General features: G+C 38.8%; 1 protein-coding gene across 4 annotated transcripts in view; it reads left to right on the top strand.

Annotated features, from left to right (window-relative positions):
- SMARCAD1 (SNF2 related chromatin remodeling ATPase with DExD box 1) overlaps nucleotides 1-13402 on the top strand; it is a 43645-nt gene that overhangs the window by 25434 nt on the left and 4809 nt on the right. For 3 of the 4 annotated variants that reach the window (XM_088056092.1, XM_014262094.2, XM_005517466.3), the window contains exons 10-20: nucleotides 3697-3899; nucleotides 5149-5239; nucleotides 6434-6533; nucleotides 7977-8036; nucleotides 8246-8321; nucleotides 8753-8888; nucleotides 9967-10104; nucleotides 10417-10512; nucleotides 10948-11065; nucleotides 11318-11439; nucleotides 12577-12765. In XM_088056092.1, the coding sequence (XP_087912218.1) occupies nucleotides 3697-3899; nucleotides 5149-5239; nucleotides 6434-6533; nucleotides 7977-8036; nucleotides 8246-8321; nucleotides 8753-8888; nucleotides 9967-10104; nucleotides 10417-10512; nucleotides 10948-11065; nucleotides 11318-11439; nucleotides 12577-12765 (1329 nt within the window). The remainder of the gene's footprint in view (nucleotides 1-3696; nucleotides 3900-5148; nucleotides 5240-6433; nucleotides 6534-7976; nucleotides 8037-8245; nucleotides 8322-8752; nucleotides 8889-9966; nucleotides 10105-10416; nucleotides 10513-10947; nucleotides 11066-11317; nucleotides 11440-12576; nucleotides 12766-13402) is intronic. The other variant, XM_088056093.1, reaches the window with a different exon arrangement.

The raw sequence follows: 13402 nt of genomic DNA, 5'->3' as shown, positions 1-13402 counted from the left end.
GGGAGATAATGAGGAGCAGCTCTGCACAGCTGGGAGTTAGGGATTAGAATACAAAGGGAGCAGATGAGTGGTAGACGAACTAGAGGATGGTCAGCAGAAAGCATGGCTGTGAGTGCTACGAGGAGAGGCAGGGATGAGCTCCAAGACTGTCATCATCTGTGGAGGGGAAGGTGAAGCAAAGGATGAGCCCAAGCTGAAGGACAGGGTGGAGAAGAAAATTCACCTCCCTGTGCCTAGGTCTGATGTCATATGTTAGGTAGATCTTGTGCAAGGGGCTGATGTTCGGTAATGTTTCTCAGTGCAGGCCTGCTTTGTGCTGGCTTCATGCTCTATACCTCCTTCAGACAGACATGAGGTGATAAACCAACCAAGTTAAGACAGACCTCTTCTCCTGGTGGGTCTTGTCACAGGGTCATAGAAATCCCAAGCTGGAAAGGATGAAATCAAAACCCAACACAGGACAGCCCCAGGAATCACACCCATGCCTGAGAGCATTGTCCAAACAGTTCTAGAACTCTGTCAGGCTTGGTACTGTGACCACATCCCTGGGGAGCCTGTGCCAGTGCCCAGCCACTCTCTGGGTGACGAACCTTTTCCTAATATCCAGCCTAAACTTCCCCTGTCACAGCTTCAGGCCATTCCCTCAGGTCCTGCCACTGGTCACCACAGAGAAAAGACCTGTGCCTGTATCTCTGGTTCCCCTTGAGGAAGTTGTAATTTGCAGTGAGGTCTCCCCTCAGTCTTCTGTTTAGCTTCTCATTTCTCTTTCCTGTTTGCTTTGAGGTCCTGATGATACCCCACTGGCACACATTGTGGGCCAGCAGACAGCATGGTTGCTTTCCTTGATGGAAGTACTTCTGGGCACCAGTTGCCCTTCTTCCCAATCCTAACTCCCCTAAAAAACTCGTTGGGGCTTATTTATATTTTAACAGCGCTCTCATTTCCAAACTGTGGCATTGCCCCGTGGTGGAAACTGCAGCACTCAGCAGTCACGTAAGGGCAGTACCTGCCCGGGATTGCTGTGTGCCAAGAAACAAAAGCAGAGCCAGACTGGCTCCCAGAGGAGCTCTGCTGGGGTTTTGGGGTCTGGGTTGGTGGTCTTGCAATTTTCTGCTTCCTCTGGTAAATGTGGGAGAGAAACTAGAGAGGGTTTAATGCTATTCAGTTTCATATTTTTAAGGTGTGTAACTGTTACCTGTTTGGATTTCATTTTAGTGTAAAAACATGTATCTATGTGAGACTTGCTGTATCCTCTCATTCTTGGCATTCACAGTATTATTCTGTCACAAAATAAGCTGTCTTATATAGCATTTAAAGTCTTTGTGGTCTACAGAAATTCTTACAGAATACACACAAGCTTAACGCTGAATGGAAAGTGTTACATTGAATTGCTGACACAGCACATCACTTTTAGAGAAATGGGGGAACTGAGTTGTCAGAGGTGGATCTTGCCCATCATATTTTGTGCACTGCAGCAGTATATGAGCTAGGGGATACAGACTCAAGGGAGTGTAGCTCCACCTTTTTTGTCATGTCATTTTCTTTGGCTGCACATATACAAACTGTCATAAAAACCAAACTCCAGAACCACCTTGCACCAAAGCCAGCTGAAGGGAAGGAGTAAATGCATCAGGTAACAATGGGAAGCTGCTTACAGTGGAAATGGTGTTTGTTGATCGAGGCTGAGGCTGACTTTCACGCTTTGGCATTAAAGAGAAAGCCTTCATCATCTTGAAAGTGGTGTAAAGTAAGTCCAGAGTGTGTTGGTGCAGCAATTCCTAGTGTGCTGGGAAAGCTCATGGGTTCAGTTTCCATGATGGTCTCACATTTTTGGGCCTTAGTTGAAAAAAGCTGAACTTGGGTGGGTGTCAGGACCTCTAGAAAGCAAAGGCCACCTGTGAATCTGCTTTGTGTTCTGAGCAGGGTAACACCCTGTGATTCACATACAAACCAGTGGCTAAAGTATTTCTTTATACGTGGATGTTAATGTGCTGACATGAAACAATACAATTTCTGTTAATAACATATGGCTTAATTCTCCACACCTTTATTTATGGATTACAGGATTTCTATTCATGCCAACCAAAGCTTTAGTCATCAAAACAAATGTCGAAATTTTGTAGGCACCTATTAAAAACTGTATTCTTTTTTATTTCTAAATGGAGGTGTCTATTTAGAGAACACCTTTACAGGTGTTGACATGTGCACCTTAGCCTGGTCTAACCTGTGAGTGTTGGTAAACTTTCTGAGGTTTGTTTAAAATGGAAAAAAACACAAACAAAAATATACCCGCAAACTGTAATTGCATCACTCCATTTATTTTTAAAATATTTTCCTTATAAAAGCTGGTTTTTAAATTCTACTTTAATCTGGTTATACTTTTCACCTTAACAAAACTTGCTTTTACTCTGCAATGTGGCCATATTGTGAGTTACTTGAGCTGGATCATACAACTCCTTTTTTATGGAAGGAATTCCTGGAGGATATATACATATGAAGTCTTCTGCTAAATTTTAGCAGATCCCTGGTCTAAAATTAAAAAAACATCTGTGTGGAAACTACTTCTGTTTTAATACAAGGATGATAAATCCAAAGCATCTTTTATTCTTCAATTCTTCAAATCCATTAATAAACAAAACCCAAAAAAAGCCTGTTCTTTACAGTGAAATACATATAAATTTTGTCATCTCTTTTTCTTTGGCTGCACATATACAAACTGCCACAAAAACCAAACTCCAGAACCACCTTGTACCAAAGCCAGCTGAAGGGAAGGACTAAATGCATCAGGTAACAATGGGAAGCTGCTTACAGTGGAAATACTCGAGAAAATACTATAATTACAAATATGACCCCAGTTACTGCAGAAACGTATTTAGTGGTAGGTTTTATACTTTCTGCAGATGACTACATGGAATTTAGGAGAAATTGATGGGCCTGCTGAGGGGCCTGCTTTGATACAACCTCAGGCTGCTTGTCTCTGACATGTAAAATATTCATCCTGTGATGAAGATCTGAAATTTAGAGGAAGGAAATACACAGTAGCTAGTGTGGACTTGAGGAAGCAAGTGGTGGAAGCAAGGCTTCTTTGTACTGACAGTACTTGGTGACCACAGAAAACCCAACATAATGCCCAAGTCCAGTTTGACTACCTTTGTGGTAGAGTTAGAACTGGAATCAGATAATGCTGAGCCCCAGAGAGACCCATAACAAAATATAGTAACCTTCATTATAGATTCTTTTGTTCGCCTTGATGCCTACATTATGCTTACATCTTATACCTTTAGTATCCAGTAGGGTTTGTTTAAAAGGGCATCTTAATGAGAATCAGTGCTTTTTTTTCCTTCCTTTTGGGGTTTTGATTTGTTACTGTGCCTAGCCTTCGAAGATGGCTTTGCACTGTTTGTTACCTCCTGTTGAGGATTTTGAGTTTAAAGCACTTGTATTTTACTTCAGAAACTGAAGAGAATTTGTATCTCTTAAGATTTCAAGTTTCACGATGTGCGGAGCTCCAATGATGACCTTCATTGTGGATTTACACGGTTTGCAGTGGGCCAAGTGTAAGGAGTACATGGAGTTTTGAGAGAAGATCAGGATGCTGTTGTCTCCTACTTGAATTACTGCATGCAGCAGCTGTGGATTTTCACTGCAGCTGCTTTACCAGTATTCATAGATTTTTTTATTATGGTTTTTTTTCAGTTTGCAAAAATGACAAAGACTTCTGGTTTGTCAGAAGATATAGTGTGGAACTGCAAGATACTGCTGAAGGAGAGGGATGTGGTTCTAAAGCTTATGAATAAATGTGAAGACATTTCCAATAAACTGACAAAACAGGTAACCAGGATTACTAGAGACGGAGAATATGGATGGAACATAGAGCAACCCTCCATTCTGAATCGCAGGTATCTCTCATTTTTATGCTTTAGAAGGATGATGGACAATAAGGTGTACTTTCGAAGACTGATTTTCAGCACTGCAGTCTCTGAGAGTAGAGGTGCAGATTTTTGATACTTAGTAGCTCTCAGTGAGCTAGATGGTGATGTGCAACACTTGAGAGACTCTAACAGATTTTTCAAGTGTATCAGGAAAGGTGGGTGGGCAAGATAAGAGCATAAAAATTCTAACAGGTTTTATTTTGTCCCATTTCTGGTGAATGTAACAGCCAACCTTAAGCAATGGAATCATGAGTTGTCAACTTATTTCAAATAAAAGCCCAAGCAAACCTGCTTCTGTAATGGGGGATAGATTTCAAATAGGATTCCATTTCAAAAATGCTACATTGGAACAAACCTGAGCAAACTGGATGGGTTTGTCAGCTGGATGAAAGACGTCAGAAGTTCAGTTGTACAAAGTAATCTGAAACTCGGCATCAGTTGGAGTGGCAGCAGGGATGTGTTGTAGGGAAGGATTTCTTTCAGGGATGTAAATTGGTAAGGATATCCAAATGGATATTATGAGGTATGGATATGGTGGAGGGTATTATCCTAAGGGTTAGGAAATGTTGGGGTGTAGTGGGAATGGCCAAAGTAGCAGCTTGAATTCTAGTTGGATGCTATTACAAGTAAATAGCAAAAGGATTCTCAGCTGTGTGAAGGAAGTGGGGAGGAAGCAGGAAGTCTTTGAAGAAATATGTCAGTGACATTTCTTCTTTGGAGAAAGTGCTGAACTGGGTGACTTGCTGTTGAGTGTGTTTCGTGGGTTGTGTGTTTGGGTTTTTCTTTGGTGCTGACACAAACAGTAATTTACAACAGAGCAAAATTAGGGATGCAGCTGCAAAATGCCACTTAATTAATTGTGTGTTTTAAAAATGAGTTATTATGTAACTGCTTTTATCTGGTTGTGTATCACTGATTGTAGAAGAGAAGTACTTCTTGTGTTACTCACCTTAATCATTTTAGATCTATGAAAATGCAATAAGCAACTCAATTTGTGTACAGGTGACTGATTAAGAAAGTTTTTTACTTTGTGTAAAGTAACTTTACACAAGTAAAGTAACAAAAAACTTTGCATTTCTCACTACACAAAGAGGTCTGGAGTGCATTAAAATTAAAGCAGTGTTAAACCTGCCAGTCTCTGATTACCATAAATGGAAAGTTGTGTTTTGTGAAGAAACAAATAAAATGTAGTAATAAGCTTGATTGTTTTCAACAGTTTGAAACTGAAGCCATATCAGAAGATTGGTTTGAACTGGTTAGCACTGCTGTATAAACATGGATTGAACGGCATCTTGGCTGATGAAATGGTAAGTGTGAAAGTGCTTGTCTAAGAACCATTAAAATTTTGCAAAAAAGACGTTGTTAAATCCTTGATTAGAAACCTCAAGCAAATTATAAGTAATTTTAGATTGCAGATGGTTCTCCAAGATCTTAAAAGCTGCTGAACTCTTTTCCGTTTGAAAATCAGAGGTAGCCTAAGATTCATGGACAACCAGAATTGCAAGTCGCATAGTGTCTTCTGATGAAATGGAACCGGTTTCTACCACAACAGGTTGTTTTCAAACCACTGAGTTTAACAGCTCATTTCCTAAAAATATGGTTCATTCTATTTGTCAAGCATTTATTGCACTGAGCCCCTATTTTCTCCATTTCTTCATCAGTTTCAAAACAGACAGATAAGACAGCAAAAAAACAAGGCAGAAACCTCTGCTTCTGCAGAAGTAGCATTTCCACCATCTCTTGTCATGACATTCCCCATCAACTTTGAACTAAGAGAGACAAGCTTATGGGCTTGAGGTTTTGTTAAATGCTGACACCATCTGTAGTTGTACAACAGAAAACACCTTACTGATGCAGCTGCTGAATTTGTGGTCTGTTGTTTTTAATCCTGGCTGCTGTTCATCTTCTGATGAACCATGAATGAAAGTACTGCTTTGCCTTGCTATGACTTAGGCAGTGCTTCTCAATTTCTGTATGTTTCATGTTAGTAAGAATGTGTGTATTTTGTGGTAGATACACAAAATTTTTAAGTTCATGATGCAGAAAACAGGAAAAGTGAGTGTTGATGGAAATGTAGGTTTATCTTAAATCTGGTTCCAGTATTAAATTCCACTTCAGAAACAGCTGGGATACTCTTTGTACAACTGGAATCAAATGGAAATAAACATTTAGTTTCCAAGTAATCATTTTTATGCACCATTGGTTCAGGAGGTAAATTTTTGAAGATTATCTGAGGGATGAACTTGAACTAAAATGAAAAACTTCATAAATTGAGAAGATGAATCTTTGTTCAAATATTGAGCTGAAATGATAATGAAGTTTGACTGAGATTGTACTTAAGAAGGAATTGTTTTCTGTAAAATTGGTAAAACAACAAATTTTCTAATCAGATTTCTAATCTTTACTGGGCCATCACTACACCATAATTGTCTTATGAGCTGAAAACACTTTTACATCCCACAGATTGTAAGTTTTGTTTAAATGGATTTATTTTCTCTTAGGGCTTAGGAAAAACAATTCAAGCTATTGCATTTCTGGCTTATCTCTACCAAGAGGGCAATAGAGGTCCCCATTTGATAGTTGTGCCAGCTTCAACATTAGGTAAGTTAGAAGCTTCAAAAATATTTTTGTTAGGAAAAAACCAAAACAACACACCAGTCGTGGACATACTGTAAAGCAAAGATAATTTAATGAAAGAAAATTTGGTTTACTTATGGTGGTACTCAACTTCTAAAGTAATTTGAATTGGAATGCAGACCATACTGCAGACATTCTTGTTCTGAATTAATTAGACTTATCATGGACCTTTTTTAGATTATCTGTCTCCTTCGAAAAAAATGAAGCTGCTTGTTACAATCTGAACTTGTGTAGCATAGTCTTTTTACTTATTGACTATTGGCTGAACCTCCTAGTCTTCAGGCTGTGCTTAGGGTTAGGTTTCATGACATTTTAAATACTGTCTTTTTTCCTCTTTACTGCACAGCATCTGTCAAAGCAGATGAAAGTCCCAAAATGAGGAGCCTAACTGTCTTTTACTTGTGTGTTCTGATTGTTCTATGGCCTCAGTTGAAATTGGAAAGAGTATGGTGAACTGTCAGCAAAGCTGATGAGGTTGAGCAGAAGATGGTTCTTGATGAACTTAAATTTGGATTTGTTGAATGACAAGGGAAAGTAACAAGTTGAATTTAAAAAGTAAATACTGCTTTTAATATGAAATACTTCATTTGGCTTCAGAAACTTCTCTTGATGTGTCAGAAAAGTTTCCAGTTGTTCAACTTAGGTTTAAAATCTTCCTTTTTAGTGTGCTTTCAAACTCCATTAAAACCTGAGGTGTTTGTAAGAATGTGAACAAAGGTGCTTTTATGAAGTCAGTCTTGGATCCAAATTGTAGAGACAGATTGGCATTGCCTGGGCAGTGCAGTCTGCTGGCGGCTTTCTTGACACTTTGCCAGAGGTGTTTCCTCATCACTGATCTGGGTCCAGCCCCTTCCGAAGTGGCATTCAGCAGAGTCCCCCTTGTGCTGTGGTTTGGGGTCAGCACTTGTGTTGGCTCTCTGGCAGCAGCTTCCCCTTGGGCACAGCAGTGTTGCCTGTGGCCATGGTGCTGCTGCACACCTGGAGCTGCACAGCCGGGATGTCAGGCCTCTGCCTGCCCCCAGAGGCACTGACTCTCCTGGTGACATACTTCTGCAGACAAGTTCTGACAGATGAAGTGATTTGCTTTCTGGGGATTTAACTGTCTAGGGAAGAAACCAAACTGCAAAGTTACACATTGTATTTATTTCACACAGTGGCTACAGACCGTGCAGGGCCTGTTCCTGCAGGACTTTAAAGTGCGAACTGGTTTTTACTAGAAGCCATTTGGGGTTGGTTCAGTTTCTTACATATCAGTTTTCCAGTTTTAAGACAGATGTTTCCTAACCTTCAGGAGAATTTAAAGGGATTAGCATTAAAATCAGAAGTTCTGTTTGATGCTGAGGTGTGAAACAGGAAGACATAATGAAGTATAAATGACTTTGGTTTTCTTTTAATCTTGTCTCACAGATAACTGGATAAGAGAAGTTCATCTGTGGTGTCCTGAACTGAACGTCCTCTTTTACTATGGTGAGGAATCTAGTTGAAAAAGGAATCCATTAATATGGTTGCTTGCATGGCCAGTGTAAGAAAAGATGATTTGCTCATGGCAGTGTTGTTTTAAGACAGTTGTTTAAGGCACAGATTTATTGATGAGTGATTTCTCTGTGGTGTCTTTAATTGTTACATGTATATAAATATATGTGATTGTACTCATTTTATGTTTTGTCCTTCTTTAGGATCCCAAGAAGATAGGAAACATCTCAGGGTGGACATTCATAATAAAGTCGTTGATTTCAATGTGATTGTGACTACGTAAGTACAGTTAGGACCGCAAACAGTGAGCTTTAGTGAGATCCTGCTGACCTCTAGTGGTACAAGAAACCAGAAAATTTTAGGAGTTGGGTTTCAGACAGTGGTTAACTAGGGTTTTATGATTGTGTAAGAGATACTGTGTCATAGGTGTTTTAGATATATGTCTGTCAGCATGTATATTATGGATATTACATTGTAACAGATATCAGCAGATTTTAAGGAAGTGTTACTGAGAGCATTGGCTCATCAAGTAAACTGAAATAATTTGCCAGTAATAAACTGTGTTGTGGTTGGTTACTTCCAAACAGTTTTACTGCCCCTCATGTACCTTCTCCATAACTTAACAATGGTAACAAATTTAATTTGATTGTGATAACACTACATTCATTTTCAGAGAGAGACTAAGTGCAAGTGATATTTGTCTCTGACAGATACAACTCTGCAATCAGCAGCTCAGATGATCGAGGACTGTTCCGCAGGCTGAAGCTTAACTATGCAATTTTTGATGAAGGTCATATGCTCAAGAACATGAGCTCTGTCCGCTACCAGCACCTCATGACAATTAATGTAAGAGGTTTAGTTATTGCTGGGTTAGAGGGGACAGCTCCTGGCTTTTCTGTTTTGTAGTTACAAGCAGGGGGAAAATGGAATATTAACTGCAAAGGTCACATACACATTACTTTAGAGAAACTACAGTATGCAAGTGGACTTGAGTGTTGGTGTGGTGTAAGGAGTGGATCCTGCACAGTGGTCTCTTTCAGGGACGTAGCCTCCCAAAGCAACATAATAAATTTCCTGTACCATCATTACAATGATGCTAGTGCTTGAGTTTCAGTATTAAGCAAGTTCCCAGTTATATCCCGTAGTAGCAAAGATTTTAAAGATGCTATTCTGATTACTTGTGCTGAAACCTTGTAGTATTTAAGGACCTGCTCTGATAGGGCTGCGTAAAAAGAGCCAGCTTGAAATTATTTTTTCTTGTGGTTTGCAGCCTGAGTAAGCAGCGTTCTGAAAAAGATTTGAATACAGTTCTTTCTCTGAATATTATGATCTAGCGCTGTAGTATTTGTACAATAATAATAAACTTAAGAGCACTTACTGCAACTTGTTTTTCAAGATTGTGTTTTCATCCATAGCCTTTTAAAAAAGCTGATCTTTAAGCAATAAAACTTGATTGTGCTTGCAATTCAAAACTTGTGCTTAAGTACTGTATTACATTAGAGAAATTCATGTGGGAGCAGCAATGAACACAGTCATCAGGAGGAAAAAAATACCTCAAACAACAACAAAAAAAACCAAACCAAACAAAAAAACCCAAACAAATACACCAAAAAAAAACCCCCACAAAACCCACCACCACCAACCAAAACAAAGCCCAAATAGAACAAGCAAGAAGCCTAATAGATCCAGGAATGCTTTTTTAATTGTCTTAAATTGGTGCACAGTTCCCCACAGATCTGTAAACAATTTTGTTGAGTTAACAAGGAAATGATTCCATTAGTTCCAAATATATATTGTTTAAATAGTTATAATTTAAACCAAGCTCATTTTCTCACTTCTCCATAGCTGTGGGTTTTTTGCCAATAATATTTTTTAGTCTGTTAGAGCAATGTTTCTCATTGCTCTTTCCACTTTGGACAAACAGGCCAAGAATCGCTTGCTGCTAACAGGGACTCCAGTTCAAAATAATCTGTTGGAATTGATGTCCCTCTTGAATTTTGTCATGCCCCATATGTTCAGCAGTAGCACAAGTGAAATTCGAAGGATGTTCTCTTCAAAAACAGTGAGTACCGTGAATTCTCTTCTTGAAAGTAACTTCTTTCTTTTTGCTAGAAGACTGCTTTTGCTGCATAACTTCTGTTTTATTGGTATCTTATGGAAACAGGTAGTATGATTATGAAAATCTATAAAATGAAACAACTGAGTAAACATTTTAAGTTAAAAGATGCTGTAACAGGATATCTTAGAATACTAATGGTTAGGTCAAGTATGTCTGTTTTGGCTGGGGTTTTCATCAATTTAGAGAAGTTAAGGTGGTGGTGTTAACAGTTGAAAGCTTCACAGTGTAATTGAATTCTTTCAATGTTTTCCTTAGAAGAGTGCTGAAGAACAAAGTATATATGAGAAGGAGAGAATTGCACATGCAAAACAGATAATAAAACCATTCATCTTGAGAAGAGTAAAAGATGAGGTAACATTTTATCATTAAAATGATGGGTTTGTGTTACCAAAAAGCCTCATAATCTCTGAGACTAACACTATAATATGAGGCAGAATTACTTGCTGATCTTAAGAAACGTTAATGGGCACTTGCAGACTTCAATGGTCAGTGTTCTGAAGGGGGTAACACTGATTAGCAGGGGAGTGGATCCCACGTATTGCATATAATATATCATGCAGTTCTGGAGTGTGCAGTAACAGTAACATGTTACTTGATGGGGAGGTTGATTTATAATCCAGGTCAAGACCTGAGTTGAATTGCTGTCTGAGTTAGTGAAGTTATAAGCAGTGAAATGAGCCAGGATGAGGAGAATGAACAGAGTATCATAACATCTATAAGACAGTGCAGAATTACTGGTGGTCCACAACAGTACAGGTCTTATCTGGTATCATTTTATTTTGTCAGGTCCTTAAACAACTACCTCCCAAAAAAGATCTCATTGAACTGTGTGCCATGTCAGAGAAACAGGAACAACTCTACTTGGCTCTCTTAAACAAACTCAAGAAAACTATTAACAGTAATGGTATGTAAGGGCCTTGTTTCCTTTTGGTGGGTTTTTTTTCATGCTTAGACATATGAATGTGACTACAGTCTTTGCTTTGTAGAAATGGCTAATGCTCATAAACTGTCTATATACCTTCTATGAATTTTTTGATGTTCAGGTAATAGGTGAGTTTTCAAACTGAGTTCTTGCAATCAAAGGTCTGCTGAGAGATAAAGGTGTTTCAGATGGTTCTTTTCAGTAGTTGTACAAAGATGTTTTCTTTGTTTACAGAGAAAAACTCCGATATGGGAAATGCAATGATGCAACTTAGAAAAATGGCCAATCACCCTCTTTTGCATCGTCAATATTACACGAATGAAAAGCTCAGGACGATGTCCACCCTCATGCTCAAGGTAAGGGGATGAGATTCAGAAGCAGTCCTTCATTTCTCAGAATTTCTAACACAGACTTGTTTGTTTTGTTGTCAGACTCCTGGTCAAAAATGTGTCTTTGCCAAACTTAATTCATTGTTGCTGCTTTTTATTCCTCTGCATCTATCCAGTGCTCTGATCAAGTAGCTCCGTAGGTATTTAACACTGATTTCTGTATCATTAGAATGGAGGGAACAGTTGTGGGTCTGCAGTCATCCTCTTTTCATAGGCTCCCCCTTAGCACCTCTTCCCTCCTCCCCAGGATTTAAAGCCAAAATGTTTGTGGGAAAAAATCTTAGATGGGCACTTGACTTCAGTAGCTTTCTGAGTAGCAAGAACTGAGTAGTGCAGAACTAAAATAGGGAAGACGTAAGTGTTGATATGTTAAGGGTTTTTATTTTTTTTTAATTTGTATGACGTTAATGCCTGAGGAGCTTGGAGAAAATTGTTGATTATTTCTAAAACAGAAAAAAATAAAAATCTTCATGTGCAGCAGGTGCTCTAAAAAAAGTTGGAGCTGGCTTTAAATATTCTTCAGGTTTTTTTTTTTGAAGTGAAGCCAGACAAAGCTGGGGGGAAGCAAGAAGTGACTCATTGGTTTATGAAGGATTTTTGTCCCTTATTATTCCCATACCATTGTACTCTCCAGATGTCACTTTCTTTTCCTCTTTCATCCAGGCATGACACCCCTCTACCCACCCTACATCTTGGGCTGGGCTTTCTATGTCTTCTACCATCTATCCAAGGATTTGACCTCACTTTTAAGGGAGTGTGTCTTCAGGGGAAGAGGTCTGATAAAGGTGTAAAAGGTCGTAGGGTTTGATGGGAAGTAGGTAATTGCTATGAAGGTTGAGCATCTCCTTAAGTTTTTGCCAGTACAAGTGCTTATTAGAGCTAAACTGTGAAGTAATTATCCTCTCCTATAAACCTCTATTATCCTCTCCTATAAAAGAGAGTTCATCTTTTGTTGCTTGCATGAGCCATGCTCTAGCATTTGTTCATGTCTAGGTGTGTTAGTTCTTTCTTTCAGAGATTATGGATGTCACTGTGTGGTGGCTTTGCTTTTAATTCTCTGGTGAGATTGTGTGTTGCATTATTTCCCTTTATTTTTGCTAACAGGAACCCACACATCGTGATGCTAACCCTGACCTTATCTTTGAAGATATGACAGTAATGACAGATTTTGAGCTGCATGTGCTTTGTAGACAATATTCTCACATCAATGACTTCATGTTGGACATGGATCAGATCCTGGATTCTGGAAAGTTTAGAGCACTGGAACACATTCTCTCCGACCTTAAAGAGAAGGTATTACAGATGTCTGAAGATTTTTCCTGTCTGAAGAGTGGCTCTAAATAACTGGTTAAATTATTATCTGCCAGCTCTGTGTGCAACCCTGTTGCTTTGAGGTGGAGTTTTACAATGTAATTTAGTACATGTGCAGAATTGCAGAGCAACTCTTGCAGCTTTTAATGTGTAGCCCTGAGTATGCACATCACTCTAGAGACAGCTGAAATAAATTTTCCCAGTTATCCAAGTTTCAGAGTATTCATCCCAAGTTAAGTACTCTAAGAATATATGGGGTCTTGCATAATTTTGATGCCTCCTGGACTTGGACATTCTCTTAGCAATAGAATAAGACTGTATTACATTAGAATAATCATGTGTGTGTTAAGCCAGTGGAAAGGTAAGAAGAGGTCCTGCTTGAAGTCCTGCCCTGAGCTTCAAACAGGTTTATTTTGCAAATAAGCATGTGTCATAATGCTTCAGAGTATCCTGAATTTGCGTAGGTGGGTGCTGTGGATCTATTTCAAACAAAATAGGGCTACTCTCTTTATTACATCAAATATTTAAATTTAAGTTTTGAATGGAAGTGTTTTGATGTTTATGGAGGAAGTAATCTGTCATTTATGCATTTGATATGTGATTTGTTTGAGCCACCTAA

The sequence above is a fragment of the Pseudopodoces humilis genome, chromosome 6, assembly GCF_049639895.1.
Source record: "Pseudopodoces humilis isolate 2021_Gansu_Grassland_sample_001 chromosome 6, ASM4963989v1, whole genome shotgun sequence".
In the NCBI taxonomy this organism is placed as follows: Eukaryota; Metazoa; Chordata; class Aves; order Passeriformes; family Paridae; genus Pseudopodoces; species Pseudopodoces humilis.
The sequence above is the reverse complement of the archived record's forward strand: the minus strand, read 5'-3'. Positions and strand labels throughout refer to the sequence as shown.